We start from the raw sequence: 23,254 nt of genomic DNA, 5'->3' as shown, positions 1-23,254 counted from the left end.
GCGCTCATGAAAGGACAGAGGATGTCTATCAGCACCATCCTTTTTTGATGGTAGAAGTACCATACCAGAGACCAAAGATCAATCGGACATCACTTGAACTTCGTATAATTCACTATTGGCAAATTCCTACTTACACTCAGGACAGTATTCCGCCTTGATGAGGCACTGAAAATTCACAAGCCTTTCACGATTGTGATTATGGCCACCCGAACATCCGTCGCCGGTTGACATCTGAACGCTCAGATTCAGATTCTCATGTCACCAAAGGACCACCAAGGAAACTGGGACCTGATATCGTAACCAGGCCAGTCAGGACAGTCTGCACCTATTAATATTACGGAGCTTGAACCACCTAAACAAAGAACGTGACGTAACTGTCTAGTTTCTGCAAAATTCAGATATTTGCCTCAGTAACGTAAAGCACGAATCCGCCACAACAATATGATTATTCGGTGAAGCTAGATAAAACTACATTCCCAATGGTGACCGTAAGGGGTTCGGACCCCTCCAATTCAAGCATTAATTTTCTAATTTTTCTCAAAATTTATAAGTATCGCCATACTAACGGACCTGGACTGTCGATTTCCCTACTTTCCCGGTTTTTGGAATAGCCCTGTCCCGCTATACTGACAACGACAGATGGGTTGGGGTGACGATGCTTATTCCCCTCTGGACTCCATCAATGGTATGCATAGAGGTTACCAGTATGCCAAGTCTTACACGAACTCAGTCGCGGGTTTCAGAACGTTAGTGATTTTCCTCAAAAGAGCGGCTGCAAACGATGCAAACCGTGCACGACATTTCCGAACTACGACTCAAGGGCGGGTGCCAGAAATGAACGTGGACGGGAGCGCCTGGGATGTCGCTGTTTCATTATAAACCAGCAGCACAACAATAGCAAAACCCTAAACTTTCATTTGGAGGAGCTCCTCGACGCTGCTGCAGAGCGTAGAAAGGACTCTTTTTTGGATTGCACCAAGGCATTAATTGCAATTATACCAGTCTATTCCTTTCAATAAATTTTGAAGGACACCATGAACATTTTTAGTCTGCGGAGCAGCTGTACCATTTGTAATTCGATCCTTTTTTAGGAAAGGAAACAAAAAGTATATGGTCCCAACTGGCCGGATTTCTGAGCAAATTTCTTTTTTTACCCCGCAATTGAACAAAACAATTCCTGCCTTTCCTTACAAGCCAAATACATAAAATCAGAAACAAAGAGGCGAATCCTATTTTCGGTATTTTTTATATCGAAATGTCTGGAGAAGGAACTAGAAGTCAAATCCACGCAGCATCAGCAATAGGAATCCGTAATACCCAAAGGACTCGGGACACGTTACCAAACGTTTCTTCTCCAGTAGGTACCCTTTTCATGCGGATATCTCCCTGCTTGTCACGCTGCTAACCAGCATGTGGCCTGCTTGATCCGCCTAATCAGCTGGACGCGCCTGGCCTTCTTAATCAATTTTTTCAGATGACTTCAAGAAAAACCACCGGATGTTCGAAATCAATATTTTGCATCAGAATGAGTGAAGGGTAAACCGAACTCTCATGAAAAAGGAAACATCGGTGAAATACGGCAGCTACTGCTGATGAAATTTACCCCTTAATAGGTCTACGTCATGGAGGAGGGAGGAGTTCGTTACTGTACGCATTGAAAAATGTGAACACAGAACTTCGACTAAGATGTGAGGCTACACCAAGCCGGCCAAAATATTGTAAAATTCAAGGAAAGTGTTTATCACCCTGTTTTGGAATTCTAAAGGCATTTTTTGGTTGACTTCCTCCACGAACGCCATACAGTCAGACAGAGAAGCTGTTGACGTGGAGATTAGGCCGCGAGAAGGGTGTCCACGCTATGTACGACGAACGAATGTTGTATACCCTGTGGACGCATTCGTTGTAATCCTCTACGTCACCAAAAGCGACTAGTAACCACAACGGGTATATTTACGTGCAGTATCAATCACAATTACGCGAAGATCTTCAGCTGCCGAGGACAGGGGATGCATTAGCCATTTATTAGCTTTTCGACTGAAAGTGTGGTTACCACCCCACTAGCGTAATGGTCTGGTGAAGAGTTTTTTTTACCATGGATTTACCGATATTCACTTCTGTGAAGCTAGTATAAAAACGAATTCTAGAATATACCAAACCATGTTAGAAGAGGTTGTTAAACCCCTAAACGTTACCTTATTCGCCGGGCAGAATTGAGCCTTCCAACCAAATTAATTGCCGGGACACAAAGCCAAGCGAATCCAGCAATGGTTGACAGAGCATGTTCCCGATTTCATCTCCGCAAATAAATGGACTTCCAGCAATCCCGGTTCAAATCCAGTGGACTATCGACTGTGAAACAAGCTGAAGAAGGTTGCCTGCCCACGTCAAAATATAACTTTGAGAAATCAAGGCTGGGCGAGAAATGCCGCTCCATACTGTCCATGAAGCTATCGACGCTTGACCCCCGAGACTTCAAGCTTGTAGAGACGCAGGAGACGATCATTTTGAATAATTTTTTTAACGAAATGTCCCTCTACCCTGAATACATTGTGATCGAAGTGGCTACACGTTGGCATTTGCTCCCTTATAAAATTTCGAAAACACGGCGTGTACATTATATTCAGGACGACACCTCCGCATAAAAAATCAGGCCTAAAGCCGGCCAAGGCTGGAATTTGAGCTCAATTCCTATACACAATTTACAGGTAGAAGCAGAAAACCTTTATAAGAAATGAAAATAATTCCTGCATAAAACCTGAATGTCGTTAATCCTACATAAAACCCGCATAAAACGTAAATGTCATAATATCATTAACCCTCTACTGTGAAGATTAAGCACGTACTTCCCTTCCACTGCTGAACTCAGATCTCAGAAACGTTTTCCAATTTATCGACGATATAGTAGGTAGCATAGAGGATTCGTCCTGACAGTAAAAGCTTCTTCTAGACCACACTTTTAGAGCCTTAGATAACCGGCACTTTGGTACCAGGATCCAGGTCGTCTTCAAGAATGCCTATTTCATCCCCGGTAACAACGTCATCAAAAAAATCAGCCTGAATCTTACTTAACACGATCGGAAGGTTGAAAAGCGATTGTCCATCAGTACTTTGCCGGAGCACACATTCCACATATTGAGGTCGTATATCATGATGACAATTCCTTGCAATCATCCTAACAGTCATTCCACAGCCAGAACAAATTTCTTAGACAAGACACAGATCTCCCCATAGCCTTTCGAAGCAACATTTGTCCAAAATGTGAAGGATACTTCGTTAATGCCAACTTTCCACCTATGCCTTGTCTTATAATGTTCCCGAATGGTCCCCAGTATTTCTCCCTTCAAATCCAATCCAAATATTACAGTTTTTTGTAGAACATGGCCATTTGTGTGTCCCCAAATGTTTGAAGCAAAAAAGCCAACGAGCGCAACTAAATGTTTGATGGGCAAACTTTGGACAACTATGACAGGAAAGGAAGGAAAATTATCCAAACTGGATCCTTTTGATGGCAAAATCTAGGCATGAGTAAAAAGTCGGGCTCGCTGTTTGCAATTGGTCATAGCCTAAGTTGGGATGGCCTTACTATTTTTTGATGTTTCTATTCTAAGTCGTCGGCATAGGCTCCTATCCCATATACGTAAAATTTCGTCCATAACAATTAACCAAAGCACCGAAAAGATGACGTCGCTCTGGGGCATAAATCTGCTCACAGCTCTAGTGAAGTGGCTGCCTTCGAGATCAGGCTGAATTATCCTAGTTCTAGGATGAATCGGACAATTCCGATGCATAGGGTACCCCTCCAATCCAATACTAGTCAAGGCTTCCTTGATAGGATTAGCACTAACGTTGTTGAATGCTCCCTCTATATACAGAAAGCCAGCTAGAGTATACTGCTTCCATTATAGTGACCCCTCAACGTTGTCATTTATCTCGTGTGGATTTCCCTTTGAGGTGACGTGCTGGGGCTCAATCTGTCAATCTATAATCGTCCTTCAATGGATGTCCAGGACGCGTTCTAGGGTCCTCATCACGTAAGAGGTGAGGCTGATTGGTCAAATGTTCTTCGCCGACTCATGGTCGCACCTGCCCACTTTCGGTTCTTACCACGCGTGCGCGTCTCCAAGACTGTTCTACGAATCCCAAAAAAATGTAGCTGCGGTAAAACTTGACAAGTCACGGCAAAACTCTCTCTTCCTACTTTTGTAACATGACTGGCATTATGCCACCTAAACCCGGATATTTATATGCGGGGAAGCGCTTTATAGTCCACCTGATTTTATACCGATTTGATAGTCTCACACGACTGGAGCTGCATATCCTCAGAGCAAGGCTCAGCTTGCAGTCCTTCTCGCTCGCTGGGAAGTATGCCTGTATCAGTAGCTCCAAGCTCCAAATTTTTAAGAAAAGATTGGTCCCTATGTTCTCCACTCCTTCCGACTTTTTAAGAAAAGATGGGCCTCTATGTTCCTTAGACAGTATCTTACTAAGCTTCGCAGACTCGCTGGTAGTTCCAATGTTTTGACAATAGTCCAACCAGGACCGACGGAGAGTTTGGTCTTGAAAACTGAACTAAACTTCCTCCAATCTATCCTCCTGGGGCCTCTGAAAAGGTTGGTGACTTCTATGGTGAAATCTAGACTGAAAAGTATCCAACTATACTCTAATAAGAACTTCTAGTCAAACATTCTCCAGACTAATCTCGCTAAGCCGAAGCGAAATTATTTTAAGGATCGAGGGAGTCCTTGGTCGCATCCAGTTGATGTCGGACCAGACCAAGTAGCAAGCAACTTTCTTCCACATTTGTGGTGCATGGATCCCTCTTTTTAGAGCTAAATACCCAAAGTTTTCAAAAAGTAACCGACGGTTTATTCCAGGGCTTGGTCTGGTCCGACATCAACTGGATGCGGACTGAGGACTCCCTCAATCCTCAAACTGAATAATATTATACTTCACTGCAGGAGCTTTGTCCAGAACCACGTGCTCTTTAATTCACATGGCCCAACATCATAGAGGCCAAGTTTAGAAATAATGAAGCGATTACAATATGGAAGCAACTGTCTGTTGTCCGTTTGTTTACATTCAAACTCTGGCCCCCGTTAAAACCTTCAGATATAAAGGCATTCCAAGCTGCTCTTTCGCGTCAAATATTTTTCTCAAGCATCTGTCCCACGAGAACCCAGTACCTCACCAATTATATAACTCAAGAATGAAAAGAGTTAAACAAATATAAAAAACATGATGTCAACTAAATCGGACAAATTTTTATCGCCACCATTCTCTCATGCAGGTATTCTGTGACCATTGACATACTATATGTATCTGTAATTAGCATAATAAAGCTTACATACTGATTAAGTATTCAAATTCAAATAAAACCGGTAATAAATCGAGAGAAAAAGCCTAGGAATATGGAATGAATGAATTCATTAAAATGCAATAAATTTTAACTGAAGTAATATAGTTGCCATAGATTCATGTCCAATGGCTTTGGTAGGCTGTTTCCAGCAGATTCGGAACTAGATCAAAGCATTTTAAGCATGAAAATCAGAAGAGGATTTATAGAATATGAGATTTTATATCCAAACGCTTGTATTTATACATTCATTCATAAATCATGAAACTGATGGATTATTTTTGATAGACCGAAAATAGCCTATTGGTAGTTTTATCAGAAATTTGTTAGGCTAGAATGAATTCTGAACCAACTAAAAAGTTAGATGAATGATATTTTATTCATTGGAAACCAAAAGGTATCAATGGTTTTATTGATTGCAATTCCTAATGATAGCAGCACCACCACCGGTGAAGGGATGTGATCCTTGCACGAGCGTTTGCTAGGAAAATCTAGCCAAGGTCTGACTAATTTAGTAATGCTTCGGATAGCGTGGGACTTGCTAGGCATCCTTAAAAAGGCTCTACCTAATGCCAAGCCAGGTCCCAGCTAGTGCCAAGTTTAGCGGTAGATATAAAAGACTTTATAGAGGCAACTAGAACCAGGTTCACGCTATTGTCAACCAAGGCTTATCTATGTTTCCACAAATTTAACAAGGGCCACCTTAACCGATTAGACTTTTCTAAATATTATTCTCCCCGAGAATTAATATCTACTCAAAACATTTATTCGAAATAGTGCGCTAAAGAAATACGATAGCTAGTTAGTTTAGTTTACTGGGGGGACCCGCAGCTCCGAGCATTCAGGCCATTGTTAGGCCCATTGTATTATCCTCGTGAATCGCTTATCCAATGGCTTCCCGCCAACGGCGTTCGCAGGCTTTACCGAATCTGCAAACATTCTCCAGAGGCAGAGAGAGTACAGATTCTTCATTGAAGAAAACCTTGCCAAGGCGTCGTCTGAGATCTGAGGAAGCCGGGCAGCTGCATGAAACGTACAGGGCCGTGTCCTCCTCCTAATGTTGGCTGCACATAGCCGAAACCATCACCCCAATCTTTTCCATATGATAGTTTAAGGAGCAGTGTCCCGTTAAAAGCCCTACTAGGGTTTTCATGTCCCACTTAAGGGACAACAAAAATGCCGCTCTGACGACCCCAGGTTCTTTCACAAGGATTTTCGCCTGCCGGCCAAAGTTCAAATTTCTCCACTCGGCTGCGTGAATCCTTGCAATTTCACCCTTCAGAGTAGACTTGACAGTAGATGGTCGGATTCCAAGAGCTGGTTCTGGCCCTACCATTGTGGATCCAGACCCTTGACGAGCCAGTCTGTCAGCCTCCTCATCACCAGCAATTTTAAAATGCCCCGGCACCCACATCAGGAATGTTTCGTTCAGTCGGCCAAGTTTCAGCAGCACCTGATGACAACTCCACACCAACTGGCTTGATATGTTGTTGCCATTTAGTGCTGATAATGTCGCCCGACTATCGAAACAGATTCGAATCGTGAATTTGACGCAGACATTCTTCTGCTAACAATAAAATGGCGTATATCTTCGCCTGGAACATGGTCGTCATTTTTCCGAGGGGTCGGGCCAGTTCTATAATCGGATTCCCTGAGACCTGCCGGTGAAGATTATTAAGCTGTAATCTGAAAAGATTCATGGCCAAAATGAAAAACTGTAGTATTAACAGGCTCATATTTATTGCAAAGCGTATTTCAAGTATAATAAAACAAGTTTTTCTGCTATTTTGATCTCATATGGGAAGATTTCCCGACCTCTGATGGAATCGTCGCTAGCCTCGAAGTTGATTCTCTGTCCACTTGTCCGGAAACCTTCATCAATTTATTCTTCTGAAGTTTGCTTAATTTACCTACGAAGCCTTGTTATGGACACCGTCACACGGGATATCCAACGTCCAGCGCCCGACACACTGTTTTATGCAGATGATCTTTTCCTAGCATCTGATAGCAAAAATGATCACGAGCCTGTCCAAAAATGGAATGATCGCCTCATGCAACACAGTCTCAGATTGAATCTAAACAAAACTGAATTTTTGACAACCGATCCGCATGAAACACGCACAATTACTGTCAGCGGCAGTGACTTGCCGAGAACTGAGCCATTTAAATACATCGGGTCAACGCTATCAGCCAATGGAGAACTGCGCTATAAAATTGTTTCACGCATTATCGCAGCCTGGATAAAGTGGCGTTCCAACAACTGGTATTCTTTGTGGTCAACGCATCAACGAACGTCTCAAATCTAGAATTTACCGCAATGTCGTCCGTTCTGTCGCCCCCTATGTTTCTGGGTGTTGGCCGACTATAAAAGACAATGGACAGCGTGTTGCAGTAATGATGGCGAAGATGTTGCGTTGGACTAGTGGCGTGACACGATTTGATCACACCCGAAATGAGAATTTCCGCGATCGATATGAAGCTGCACCGATCGTGGAAAAATTGCGAGAAAGGCGTCTTCGATGATATCGTCACGTAATTCGCGCCAACGAGAATTCACTTGCCAAGATTGGTTTGAACATCAAAGTCGATAGTAAACGGTCAAAGGGCCGGCCAAAACAACGATGGCTTGATACATTGGATGGGGATTTAAAAGCCTCGCATTTGATAGGCTCAAATGCTAGTAACAGTACGATTCATACCAAACTTGGTACGATCATGCTCTATATTATAGCCTATATTGCTTCATGCTTTTATGGTTAAAGGATGAACTTAAGGGGAGTCTAGCAGTCAATTACTGATAATTATAGTATTATTAACTTTATTTGAGCAAATATCGGTACGAAGGATATTTCGGAGCCCAGACACCATATAGTGACAGCCTCTGCAGTTTTTGGGAATGGGTTCGTTAAAGAAATGATCACTTTCGACCCCCGCACTCCCCGCGACCAAATATCGAAACTAAGACCGGCTGAGGAAAGTACTTACCGAGGCCTTTCATTTGACATCATCATCAACGGCGCAACAACCGGTATCCGGTCTAGGCCTGCCTTAATAAGGAACTCCAGACATCCCGGTTTTGCGCCGAGGTCCAGAGTCCATTTGACAGGTGACTGGAAAAGAAAATGTATACCCCTTTTGCTTGTACGGGGACTCCCTTTAAATTCGACGTAGAAGAATGTAACTCACTTTACGCGTGGACGTTCACAGTTTCCACCTTTCCTCCAAATTCGGTATCAATCGCTATAACCGTCTCCCAAAAAAATGCGCGTCACAGATAGGCAGACAAACAGGCAGGCAGACAGACAAACAGACAGACAGATTGCCGGAGAATTGGTGATAACAAAGCACCCGGTGTGGATGCTGTTCCCAATAGAACTCTCAAACTCGCTGTTAAGACCAGATCCGACTGGTTTATCAGCGTTCTTGAAACATGCATGGTGGAAGATGCAAAAGGTAGTTTTGCTCCCGAAGCCAAATAACCACCCGGGACACCTATCATCATTTCGACCGATTTGCCTCATCGACACGACAGGAAAGATGCTCGAAAGGGTCATCTACAATAGATTACTCCTTATCATTGAATATAAGGATGGCTCATCGGAGCGACAATTTGGATTTCGACAAGCCGATTCAACGATCGACGCCGTAGACGTTGTTTTCACGCCGGCTCGAGCGATGTCGTCTAAAAAATGCTGTGCCATGGTGACGTTGGACATCAAAATTGCGTCCAAACTTGCGGTAGTTGAGAGTGAATAAAAAGGTCACCGGCCAAAACGGGTGTCCCTAGTTATTTGACTAAGCTCTTCGACAGTTACCTTTCGGAGAGGACACTTTGGTACGACAAGAATGAGGGATCCAGGCAGTACACCGTCACCGCTGGAGTACCACTCTCCTCTGGAGCGTGATATACAATGGGGTCCTTGTCCTTCTCGTGCCAAAGGAGGTCACGATAATCGGTTTCAAAGATGATCTAGTTGTTGTCACGAAACAACCTGAAGATGTTGAAGTGTACGCTAACGAAACAATTAGCGCCATAAAAGCGTAGCTGGAGATGATCCTGCTTGATCTTGCGGAACAAAAGACGGAGGCGGCCTTGATTACCAACCGTAGGAAAAGGAATACGGTTAATATTCGTGTTGGTGGTCACGTCATTACTTCGAAACCGGTTATCAAATACCTAAGGGTGATGACTGACGCTAAAATCAATTTCAAGGGAGACCTGTACTATGCCTGTGAGAAAGCGGCAAATACCAGCGTATCATTAGCGGGGATGATGCCTAACATTGGAGGCCTAAGATACAGTCGCAGATAACTTGTGGCCGGAGTGGTTCGCTCCACACTATCATACGCGGCACCAGATTGGGAAGAGGCACTAGCTTGTGAGAGTAATGGGAGGAGGGTAAATATGACTTACCACTTAGTGGCCGTAAGGGTATGCAGCGCCTTCAGAACAATATCCGGCGAGACAGCGTGTATTATTGCGGGAATGATCCCGATAGACATTCTGGCAAGTGAGACACGCTGCCTGTACGAGAAAAGGAAAATGCATCCTCCTGAAAAGGATGCAGAATACCGAAAGGCGGCAAGGCGAGAATCGTTGGAGAACTGGCAACAACGGTGGGACGACTCGCGGAGGGGTCACTTGCCCCACACTTTGATTCCCCGTATTAAGGAGTGGATCTAGCTACGACACGGCGAGATTAACTACCATTGGACGCAATTTCTGTCAGAACATGGTGGTTACAGGGAGTATCTGCACCAATTCAGACTGGATAATTGAATGTGGTTGCATACCTGAGGACCAGAAGCATGTTATGTTCCACTGTCCACGATTTTTCTCAGAGAGGAGGAGTCTGGAAGACCCCCTGAAAACCAACCTAAGCCCGCAGAACATCGTCGGGGAAATGTTGAAGTCGGAGGGAAACTTGTGTACAGTGAACTCCGCAATGAAAAGAATACAGAAGGAACTTGGAAAAGCGAAGCGCGCAATGAGGACGCGAAGAACGGAAGGCTTGGTCGCTCAAAGCGTAGTCCACCCCGCGAAGTAATGCTTGGCGGCGGCTCCGCGGGGAAGGAAGAAGGAAAAAGTGGGGTGGTTTTAGTGGATGAGAATCCCACACGCTGCTGCATCCCGGCGCGGCAGTGTCTTGATTTCCAACTCCATCGATAAAAAAATGCAGACAGACAGACAGTGAACCAATTTTAATAATCGTGAAGAGTTTACGAGAATGTAGTTAAGGACATTCCTATTTGCAGCTTTTTTGAACATCGTACATTTTTGTGGTTTATAGATATGTAACAACCACAAAGGACAGGCAATTTGTACGGAGAGTTGGGCTGAGTTATGACAGATTTGGTGATATTTTGGCAAATGTAGGATAAGACAAAGCCAACAAACCAACGTGCTATCTTTCACTATGCTTCCATTATTTCCCTTGGTTGGATACAACTATGTCTGCATGCATATGTGATCTTTTTCGTAATTTTATTACCAACTAAACATTTTCTAGCTCGAAAGGCGCCACTAATTTAAATCCCATTATATTCCCACTACCAATAATACAGCATTAGCCCAAGTAGTCACAATCGCTGTGGTAGCCCCACAACTTAACACAAATTCTAATTATTTGCACTGCAGGTTACTACTTCTGTTCTGTGACTTCATTACCATAACATTCCTTCTTGGTCCAATCTGGAACTCTTAAAAATATAAAATTTCACATGACCAGTTCAGTTTTTCTGTCCAGCATTTCGTGCACCAAGAAAAAAAGGAGTAGACCCACAAAAATTTCAAACCGCTCGCTATAAATCACAAATCGGTGACTTTATGGGTGCCGGTCTTTTACGTTCGCCTCTACCGCACAATTCATTCTTCAAAATCTTGCATAGAAATGACTCTTAAAATATTCTCAAATACAAAAAAAATCGATATTATGTGGAAAAACAACCAGCCAACAACATTCTCCCCCTTTAGAAAACCTCAGCGAGTTGTAGCGACAGCCAGAAAGACATCCAGAAAAAAAAGGAATCAAAAAAATATGGACATTCATAATTGAGCCCCCCAACAACAAATTTTACAATAAACGGCGAACACAACATAAAATTTATAATCTTTGGATAATCATTAAAATTTCGAAGAGTCAATAAAAATCTTGAGGAAACCTATTCGGTCAATATTTATGACTCAAGAAGAGAAAAGACCGGGGTACGGTCTAACGACTTTTTCGAATTTGAAAAGTTCTGTGTATTGTGTGGACCGCTGCCTCGGCTGGCCTCTATCCATTAGTCAAAGTGCGCTCCCTCATGTGCATATTATTACTTTTGTTAGGTCATCTCTCAAATATCATTAATATACCACTCAAATGCATGTTTTTCACTTTGGATATGGATAATTTTCGTTGTTCCATGCCACGATTTCGGGAACTTCTCTTCTAGTGTTTATGGTGCCAGGCAATGGTTGTTGTTATTTTCTGTTGTTGCTTTCAACTAACAACAATCTCAGGAAGACCAAACAGAAATAAGGAAAACTACGATTTTTCAGATCATAAACACGTTCAGCTCAGATATTACATTGGCCATTTCACATATGAATCCACTGTTTCACCCTGACTACTACGCTTGTGGTGCTCCAAAGAAATTTGCAGATGTTGGCGCTCCCCCTTGCAATGGATTGTTTTTTTTCTCGCGTCATTAATGTTCAATAAGTTGATCATAAAAATTTTCGAACAGAACGAATAATAGTTTATATTTTCATATTTATTGCTGGTAAGGACTGCAGCCAATAAACCACAAGACTTTTATTACAAACGAATGAATTGGTCAATTATTTTTCTGATTTTTGCTCAAAGATGGATATGCAAATGTTGAAAATGAGGTTTATTGAACTATTCGGAGAGGCACATTTGCAGATTGATTGACGAGTTTTCTCTTGTGACTAGTTAGCAAGCTAACAATCCTGTGCTGCAACTATACATCTGTGAGGCTCTTTGTTCCAATGTGACGTCTGAGAGGCCTTAAAATGCCTTGATGCTTTGAGAGCTTTCATTTTTCGCTTTACAAAGTCGGTGATAACCAGACGTCAGATTTAGAAACAAGCGTGATACCCAGGCGGTAATATGATAAAAAGACCTCATGAATCCACTCGGTGCCAACCAGTCCTACATTGACAACCCCTCCTTTTTGGACTACCAACCTTGTCAGCTTCTGAATTAATTAGTGCATTTGCAAATCTGTGAAGAGGTGATCAACGAGCCAATCAACCTTTACTTTTTTAATCACCGCAATTAATAATGCAATGATTAAACCAAATGACACAAAAAAATCCTGGATTATTAAAAAACCATCAAGGTTCCTCTCCTTTCGAAGTAACTGGGCTACATTAGCCACGGACACTTTATTGTCAACTCATTCCCATTTCTCACCTTGACAAGGTAAAAATGTAAATCATAAACACATAAGACCGGAAAGAACGGCCACATCCAACCCATAGAAATCCAAGGAACCTGTTGTAAGAAAACTTCATGTGTGAACACACAACCCACGACATGACAGCATCCAGCACCATGCATCTATGCATCCCATCACGCAGTACCAACGCATGTAATTTTCTGTATGGTGACTCTGTGATGCTGGTCCTCATTCTCTTGAATGGTGAATGCATTGTTGTTGATGGGACACTCTGTGTCGGCTTCACATGGACTTTACAAAGGTTCACAGCAGGCGTTCCTGTACTTTTTCTGGTGACATGTGCTGGCGCCGCCCATCTTCATGGGATCCCATGCAATTTTTACTTTTATCCTGGCCCTCATGTATTCGCCTTGTTCTGGTTAATATGTTACAATTGTGCAAATGTCATAATTATTATGTTGTCTCTCAATGAATGGATGTTATATTGTGAGGGACAGACAGTTTTTGCCAATAGTGTAGGAAGTGTAGTAGAGGTGAATTTATGGGTGGCAGGAGTTTATGGTATTACGGCAACAATAGTAATTCTGAGCGGATTAGCTGGATCGGTGGTGGTTGAATATATCAATTATTATGGATAAATGCTAATTAGGGTTTGGAAGTCAATATTGTGAGTAGGGATGTAGTTCGATCTTGATACTATATGGAAGTCACGATATAGAGTCTAGAGAAAGACCTAGCCTGCCCTAAACATTCTACTCAATTTGCTGAGGGTCAAAATTCAGAGCTTTACATTCCATAATTAAAAACGAAACTGTCCTCCTAATATCAATGAAATCATACTTCAACCATATGCCCCGTTGCTTCATGGATCTAAATTACCGCCAGTAACTACACGCCCAGAGTGCGACTTAAAGTTACAATTTTAGATGAATGTCTTGTTTCTCCTTAAAAAAATGTTTCACACCTTGACCTTGACCCTTTTTCATATTTTTTTCTAAAATGATACCAGATCCCGACCCTGCTCCTATACTCCTATGCCCCTACCCAGCACTGACATACATGTATACAGTTGTTCTCCACTCACTCTTCCAAATCGTTCTACTTTGCTGGACCATCTTAACATAAGAATCATCCAGCCTTAAGCTGACAGCTCAGAATAATCAGTGTATGCCATATATTAATTGCCCCCTCTTCACTCCTTTGTGCAGCATAGGCTACCCACCTACTTCCTTCTTCTTTGCTGACTTTTCATCACCCATCATATACTACATTATTCAAATTTTTAGACCGTGATGGGTACTGTGGTGCGACCTTCAAACGCCAAATGTTTGGGTGTTCCCTCTGCGTTTATAGATATTCGCGTAAAATTTTCACCGAACGTTACCTATCGTTGTAACGCCTGCTACGGTACCACGCTATCTGACGCAATTCAGTTGCTGCATCAACACACGGCGACTTTGGCCTCGATTCAACAAGCAGTGTCAAAATCGCCGAAAATTCTGCCCCCACAAGCTGCTGTTTCATCGAGCACCAGCGTAGCCTCAACTCCTGAGATGCCGCTGACTGGGTGTGCTTATACCTTGCCGGCGACTGCGGCCAACAATACTGGCGCCATACCTAAGTCGCCCCCGTCGACGAATTCTCTGCCACGCAATATTCCAGTGTGTCTATAAAAGATTGTACCAACCCGACGACGTCTGCTAGCCAATTGAAAAATCGTCCTCCATCCGAGGGGCATGTTCCCTACTCAGCATCAGGTGCGCTACACACTTCTGGCGATTGTCCTGTGTATCATCGACGCTTCCTCCTGTGTATCATCGATGCCCGCCACCGCTGAACCACAGGCCTTTCCGACCCCCATGTCGCCCGAGCAGCCCCCAATTGAACGTCGCCCCGCCGCCAAAATAGCTGTTCGTGTCAAGGTTAGCGTACTCCACCACGTCCGACAAAATTCTGGCCTATATCAGAAGCAAAACGAACTCAACACAAGCTGTCGGATTTCAAACTGTCTGCCTTAGCTTTCCAACATCATGTCATTTGCATTTCTGAAACCTGACTGGATGACAGGATTTTAGATTCTGAGCCGCTCGAAGGTTACTCGGTCTTTCGTTGCGACAGAGACTGCGTTGCGCTTGGCAAGACAACTGGCGAAGGAACCCTAATAGCTGTTAAGTCCCCTCTCCGTGCCGAAATCGTCTTTTCCTCATCCTCCTCCTCCTACGATTCTGTCACCTTACGTATCTTTCCGCCAAACATACGTCCCTTTATCATATCACGTGTATATTTTCCCTGCCCCTTCCATTCTCTATACGAGGCTTTCTTCAACAGATTATCAGAGGTCCTAATCGTTTTGTTTCATTCACTTCTTTTCATCCTCTGTGGCGGGTTTAATCTTCCTATGCTCTCCTGGCCCATTTCTCCTGGCCTTCCCTCCTCCATAATAACTCGACCCACTCTTGCCTTCGTCTATCCACTTTCATATACACCTGTGGCGCCCTCCAGTTTAACCTTTCTAGCAATCACTTAGATCGCACTCTTGACCTTATCCTCTTTAACCTTCCTGTGCGTTGTCTTTCCCAATCCCTTCATACCCCGTCTTACGTTGCCCCTGACGCCCATCATCCTGCTCTCGAGCTCGATGCTCAGATGTCCCGACTCCACTCTCCTGTCGCTCGCAAACCTACCAAGTTCAACTTTCGTAAGGCGAACTTCCAAGGTCTGAACTCAGCCCTGGTGTCAACCAACTGGGTCCCCCACCTCTCTCCATTTACGTGATTATCTGATCTGATCTTCTTCCTTGTTACGTTCCCCCCTCTCCTAAGTGCTTACGCTCTTACCCCGTCTGGTTCACCACTGAAGTTCACAAAAAATTACGTCAAAAACAGACTACGAGGAAAAAGTTCCTGTCTTCTAGAAACGATGCTGACTTAGTTTTTTTCAAATCTCTACGTTCTCTCTCCATTCCCCTTCTTACCCCTATACTTATCGAGTACCTCATTGGCAAGCTTGATGCCAATGTCACACCTGGCTACGATGGTCTTCCAAACCTCTTTTTGCTGAAACTGGTAAGTCCATTTCACTTGCCCTATCTCTTATTTTCAACAAAAGCCTCGAAAAGAATCATTTTCCCGGTTTGTGGAAGGAGGCTCTCATCATCCCCATACACAAAAGCGGCGACCGTACGCTTGCCGAGAATTACCGTCCCATTTCCCTCCTCTCCTCTTGTTCCAAAATCCTGGAAAGATATGTCAGCGACTGGTTGTCCGCCCACTTTGGCCAACACATAGTGAAAGAGCAACACGGCTTCGTTCAACTTTGGTCCACTGCCTCCAACCTGCTTGACTTTACCAACTTTGTCGACAAATGTATAAATTCACAGCAAAAAGGTTTCAACCATAGATGCCATCAAATTGGTCACTGGCTTGGCAGAAGATGCAATCCACGGAAAGGGTAGTACCAGCAAACATTGCGTGGTAGTAACCCTGGAAATGACGTGCATTCAATTCGGCCAATTGGAATCTAATACGCAAATCCCTAGCGAAGGTTGGTATTCCCGCCTATCTCGCTGCAATCGTCGATAATTATTTAACTGAAAGAAGGCTCTGGTATGACACTGATGACGGACTTCAGGAGTACGTTGTTTCCACGGGTGCCCCGCAGTGTTCCGTATTGGGCCCACTACTGTGGAACATTATGCACCACGATGTACTTAATCTTCCCCTTCCGGAGAAAGCCACAGTGGTGGGTTACGATGAGGACATAGCGCTCGTTGTTGTCGCCAAGCATCTCGAAGATGCTGAGTTATACTCAAGCGAGGCAATCAGTGCTGTAAAAAGTTGGCTAGAGAGCTCTGGTCTGACACTTCCGGAGGAAAAAACGGAAGTGGTCCTCATCACCAAGACCCATAAATAGATGGTAAGAGCGGTGGGAACGCTCGGGAAAGGGTCGGTGGACTCACAGGCTCATTTCTGCCATCAAGGAGTGTTTGGAGAAACGACACGGACAGGGTTATAATCTCACCCAGTTTCTCACGGGGCACGGAGGATATCACCAATACCTGCACAGGTTTAAATTGGAGACCTGATCCAATTGTCCAAATTGCGATGGAGGACCCAGAGCATGTATTCTTCCACTGTCCGAGATTTGAAGGAGAAGAAGAAAGGAGGAATCTAGAGGAGACTCTAGGAGAGGTACTGGAAACGAAATCTGGTGCCGAAAATGGTAGCAAATTGAGGGAATTGGAATGCGGTCAACTTCATGATCGCATCTATCCAAACCAAACTGCGAAAGGCAGAGGAGAGGAGAAAAGCGTGGTCACGAGAGAATGAAGCTAGAATGAGCTGACTCCGCTCTGTGATGTAATACCCTATGGTGGTTCCGCGCGGAGAGGAGGAAGTCGTAAAGTTCTTCGGAGGATTCTTCTCTCAAACGCGGCCAAGAGTTCGCAATTTTTCTTGCTAAGAACTCAGGTCTCCGAGGAATACATGAGGACTGGCAAGATCATTGTCTTTTACAGTAAGAGCTTTGAACCTATGGTGAGACGTTTCGAGCGGAACAGTTTTTGTAAGCTGAAATAGGCTCTGTTGGCACAGATCGGATCGGATTTCGAATCAAAAAGACGGAGGAATTCTATCGTTGCGGACAGCAAATCTGGATGACGTAATATTCAATATTCATATTCTTCAATCGTGTTGTTGAGAAAGACAGCATACCCGTCATGATATGGACGAAAAAGGACAGTCTGACAAAATGTTCAAACTACCATCAATCACTGCCGTGATCCTTGTTCAGGACTGTGTTTACTTCAAAATCTTCACGACATCCTTCTATTTTTCTGCATCTTCTTGTTCTTCAGCTTTTGTTCCGTTCAGAAGCCGATTCGGTTCGACTTGAGGGTTTCAAATCACCATCCAGCATAGCAAAACACCGTTTTTTCGGCCGACCTTTTGGTCGACTTCGATGTTTAAACCACCCTTGGCAAGTGAATTCTCGGTAACGCGAATTACGTCCTTCGATTCTAAAGCACTCTAGTCTACCACTAAAATTACCTATCACTACCAGCAAGTCCATAGCGTCATTTAATTCTGAAGTCCATATTTCAGTCCATAGTTCTATAGCAGATTATGTTTTCCCATCTCACGACAAAGGCGGGCAATTCTTCCAAATTTGGAAAGACAGCACCACAGTTTGTGACCCAGCCTGAACGAAGCACAATTTTTAACACTGGTCGATAAAGTCGGGTTGGTCACTGTCAGCGCTGATCCTTGGCGTTAAATACCTAGGATCAGCGCGGTCAACCAATGATGAACTACGGCATGAAATTACTTACACGAATCACAAAAATCTGAATGAAATAGTGTTCCAAAACTGGGATCCTTTGAGATCAATGGATCGACGAATACCTCAAATAAATGTATCGCAGCGACTCAAGCCCCTATGTAGTCATGAAACCGGGCGGCTTCCAAGGATAGCGACTGGTATTTCGCTGCTATGGAGTCAAAGATATTGCACTTAGTTACCATAGAACCATGATTCGTTACAAATAAGTCCGAAATGGGAACTTGTATGGCATCAAGTCGATTAATTATGATGAAAACGTTTTAATGTCATACCATCTGCGCTGCCTGATTAAAACTGGTCTTAACATTCAAATCGACGGACAAGGACCGAAAAGCTGCTCAATAGAGTAATGACTTGATATGTTCCTGCCTGCCTGCCTGAAAACTGCCGAGTTTACCCGGACTTGGAAATGGTAAATACAATAAGGACTATCGGTCTACAGAACAGAAACTGAAAGAAAAGAACTCTTTCTATGGAGAAACGAAACATAAATTAGAAATCTTCTGAAAAAAATTGAGTAGCATTACAAAAACAAGTCCGGAAACCGGAAGCTGTACATCTCAAGTATGAAAGGTTGTGAGTATTTCCGGCTTCGAAAAGTACTAACCGAGACCTTTCATTTGATACCCCACATTGCACTATCTAGTGAAAAAAAATGTAAACCCCCTTTTCCATGTATGGGAACTCCCCCCCCCCCCACTCCGAAGCATAAATTAAAAATCTTTAAAAAAAAAATTGAATCACATTAATACTAACGCTTTTCCTCAAACATATACGGTTTAATGTCCATTGCATTTTTTTAAGCTATCTTTATATCAACAAACTACCTTGAAGCGTGTATGAATTAGATTTTGAAGCAAACTCTACCCCGCCGTCTCCCCCACAATCAGATAGAACCTATCTTATCTGACCCTATGTGACTGAGGCCAACCAAGCCATAAACCAAAACAAGTCGCGAAACCGGAAGCTTGAGGCTTCAGGTATAAAAGGTTTTGTGTTTCTCTATGTGAGGAGTATAACGCCGTTCTCCATTGGCTGATAGCATTGGCTCGAAATATTTAAATCGCTCAGTTCTAGCAAAGGCAGTAACTTGCCCAGAACTGAGCGATTTAAATAGCTCGGGTCAATGCTATCAGCCAATGGAGAACTGCGTAATGAAATTGTTCACGCATTAACGCAACCTGGATGACGTGGCATTCCACAACTGGTGTCCTTTGTGATCGACGTATCAGCGCATGTCTCAAATCTACCATTTACTGCAATGTGGTCCGTCTACCGATCTGTATAGTTCTGAGTGTTGGCCGACTATAAAAGGCAGTGAACGGCGTGGCGTGACACGTTTTGATCACGTCTGAAATGAGAATATCCGCGATCGATATGGGGTTGCACCGATCGTGGAAAAACTGCGAATGAGGCGTCTTCGATGGTGTGGTGACGTAATTCACGCCAACGAGAATAATATTGGTCTAAACATCGAACTCAATGGTAAGCAACCAAAAAGCCGGCAGAAACAACAGTGGCTTGATACACTGGATAAGGATTTAAAGGCTTCGCGATTACATCCTGATCATCAATTATTTTCTTTAATTATGACGTCCGCATCTTATTTGTATGGCTTAGGATGCTGTTAATTCGCAGGAAATTGATAAGTTTGAACTGCTATAACTTTGACACTAATAGTTGGATTTTCATGTGTATGCACGAGGCTATCCTCTATGTCGGTACAAAATTTAGTACTACTAAGATGAACATAAGAATTTTTCAGTAAATTTCTAAAAGTTGGTACTATACTATTAGTAAGTTTATTTGAGTAGATATCGGAATGGGACATATTTTGAGGCCTAGATTTCATCTAAATGCACTACCCTGATTTTTTTCGGATTTTTAGGTTGGGTAGTTTCCGAAAATGAGTCCTGTCTCACTTTAAGTGCATACATTTTGACTCCTCACTCGTGCACTTTGCAATTCACGCCAGTTTCACGTCAGTTTCGGGAAATACTAGTCGGGACCTTTCATTTGATACCCTACACGACTATATTCGGCGAAAAACTTTGTTGAATCCCTCCTTTGCATGTATGAGGAGCCCCCTTTAAATTCCGCGTGGGATTTCATAGTTCCCATCTGTCCACCAAATTTTGTTCGGATCGGTTTAGCCGTTTTGGAGAAAAGTGCTTGTGACAAACAGACAGACAGACAGTGAATCGATTTTAATAAGGTTTTGTTTTACACAAAACCTTAAAAACTAGAAACTGTCAAAAACCTTCAAGTCACATCTTATTTGATTTGTTCAGCCCCCGTATATGGCAAATCCATGATATTCTGTTTATTGCTATCGAAGGTGAATTACACCCCTGTCTGTTTCCGTTTTTAGCATGGACGATTTGTCAACCGGGTAATGACTTCATATTGGCTTTTAATTTATGTCAACTCACGTGTCAAATGGGGGTAGATGAAGCTCAGATAGACATATCGTCATACAGATAACGTATTTCAGGAACCATTTGTCCTTTTCATCAGAAGAAAAGTCTCCCACTGAAGGCAGAGAGTGGTTCCCGAAAGATGTCATAACCACTCCTACCTAATCTACCTAACAGTTCAAAGTCAATCTAAAATCAAACCCTTTATCAAAACCGTTAGATTTAATAAAAATCCATCTTTATTATTCCAGGTTTGGTTTCAAAACAAACGATCAAAAGAACGTCGACTTAAACAACTAACAAGTATGGGACGAGGTCCTTTCTTTGGCGGTGCGAGAAAAATGCGTGGTTTTCCAATGAATCTATCGCCGGGCGGTCTAGACGATGGTCCACCTGGTTTTCCATATTTTGCAGCCGACGGTAAATTCGAATTTGGCTATGGCGGACCACCTTTTCATCCGCATGACAGTCCATTCTTTCCGGGACATCCAGGCGGACCGATGCCTTTCAACGCTCCAGGTAATTTGTCTAAAGTCATCATTCATATTTTCCTTTATTTTCTAATTTTCTCAAGCCAAATCAGGCATTCTTTTTCACATATAATTACGTTTTGAGATTTTATAGTAAGAAAAATCCCTTTTTTCATCTTTTTCTTCTCAGGTGGACCCATGGATCATGCCGGCCCCATACCTATGGTTAATGAATTCAGTCTAACACCCGAATCGAATTTCATCAATCAAGCGGGCGGACAAACGGTTAATAATGCAAGTAATGGTCCACCACCTGATCATATAATGGGAGCGGGAGGACCACGAAGCGGATCACCTGAATTTATGAGTTCCGGTAATTTCTCCGAACCGCAAAATATGCAAAATGAGGGTCTAGTTTGGTAATGCGCAATGTATAATTTCAATATTTATCACCAACAATATAGCCATCGCTCATAATATTTATTATTTTCCGGGAGATGAGATTAGAAAATCTAAACTGAATGAAAATTTTGTAGATTATCCGCTTTACTAATGTAATGTACGCAGGTTGCACAGAAATCCTAGGGAAAAATTATGGAAAGAAATGGTGGAATGGTGTATAGAAAATGGAATAAGAGAGAATAAGGACATTAGTGCGATTTGAAAATTAATAGTAACCAGGTTGGGAGAAATGTGGGGAATGTATCTTTTTTCTAATGAAATGCATAGCTTCCTTGTCAGAAGATGTAATCTTACTCCAAACTATTGAAGTTTTGTGACGAAGTTATAAGAGATAAATGTTCCTGCATTGGAAAGAAGATAGTTCGCTTTGACATTTCAAAAGAAGATGGATGTATATTTTATCCGTTCGCTGGAGTCCTTGGAAGAAAAATAAACGATTTAATTGATCCAAACTGGCATAAAATGCCCGGAAAAATTATAATGGTTGCAAAATCATGAATTGTAAAAACTATTCCTATAAGCAGAATTAGAACCCTCAATTATCGCATTTTTCTAATTAACTTTTGTTACTAAGAAGAAAGGAAAGAATTGTATGCAATTGTCGAAAATTTGTATAAAAGTATTTTTAAGATTATGACATTGAACACGTTATTGCTGGAATATTTCTTTTCTTTTTCCCTTAATTCACTGTATCCAATGTAACCGGTTTAAAAGTGAACTTACTGCTATCGAATTACTGGGTTGGGGAAAAAGAAATGTCGTATTTATGATCGAAATTTGACGCTTTATTTAACATACTTAGAATTATCCGATTTAAATCAAATATGCGTCGTTTTGTTCGCAAAGTTGTTGCCATTTAGAAGGCAACTTATTATCCCCTCCTTATTTGTAAAAAACTCAGACAATCAGTTTTCGCAAGCCTCTTTTGAAGCCAACTTAGTAGTACCAAGAGCGTTTTGCATGGACCGGAAGAGATGGCAATCACTTGGTGCCAGGTCCGGACAATACGGTAGGTGCGATACGACATCCCATTCGAGCTCCCGTAGCTTCTGGGGGGTCATCAAAGATGTGTGAGGCCGAGCGTTGTCCTGGTGGAACACAACACCATTGCTATTGACCAATTCTGGCCGCTTCTGGTCAAACGCCTGCTTCAAATGGTCGAGTTGCTCACAGTAGAGGACTGAATTGAGGGTCTGGCCATAGATGAGCAGCTCATAGTGGATTATTCCCTTCCAACGCCACCAACAACACAGTAAAACCTTCCTGGCCCTCAATCCAGGTTTGACGATGGTTTGGGCCGGCTCGCCGCGCTTCAACCATGATCTTTTCTGCTTTGAAATTATCGTACGTGATCCACTTTTCATCACCAGTCACCATCCGCTTCGAAAATGGGTCGAATTCGTTCCGTTTCAGAGATTTTTTGCGTCAACTCTTATCGCACCCAAACACCCAGCTTTTTTTTGGAATTTAATCTTCTGCAAACGGTTCCAAATAGTCTTATGGTCAATACCCAGTTCCTGGCCAATCGAGCGAGTGTTCACATGCTGGTCTACTTAGATGATTTCGACAACTTTATCGGTTTCTACCTACCAGTACGGGGTGCATCCACTGCACCAGAACGAAATCGATCGAACCAACGCTGTGCTGTGCGAATCGTTTCAAGATCTGGCCCATAAACTTCACAAATTTTTCCGGCCGCTTTCGTTGCATTTTTACCTCTCAGGTAGTAAAAACGTAAAATATGACGAATTTCTTGCTTGGTGGACCCCATCTTTGACGCGATATAACTTGAGACTGAAACATAC

General features: G+C 42.9%; 1 protein-coding gene across 1 annotated transcript in view; it reads left to right on the top strand.

Annotated features, from left to right (window-relative positions):
- LOC119655718 (LIM/homeobox protein Lhx1) overlaps positions 1-22,300 on the top strand; it is a 217,211-nt gene extending 194,911 nt beyond the window's left edge. Inside the window, exons 6-7 of the mRNA XM_038061750.1 lie at positions 20,769-21,036; positions 21,178-22,300. Of these exons, the coding sequence (XP_037917678.1) occupies positions 20,769-21,036; positions 21,178-21,410 (501 nt within the window). The 3' untranslated portion in view covers positions 21,411-22,300. The remainder of the gene's footprint in view (positions 1-20,768; positions 21,037-21,177) is intronic.
- Positions 22,301-23,254: the final 954 nt, after the last annotated feature.

The sequence above is a fragment of the Hermetia illucens genome, chromosome 4 (assembly GCF_905115235.1).
Source record: "Hermetia illucens chromosome 4, iHerIll2.2.curated.20191125, whole genome shotgun sequence".
Taxonomy (NCBI): Eukaryota; Metazoa; Arthropoda; class Insecta; order Diptera; family Stratiomyidae; genus Hermetia; species Hermetia illucens.
Note: the sequence above shows the minus strand (reverse complement) of the source record. Positions and strands in the feature narration are given on the sequence as shown.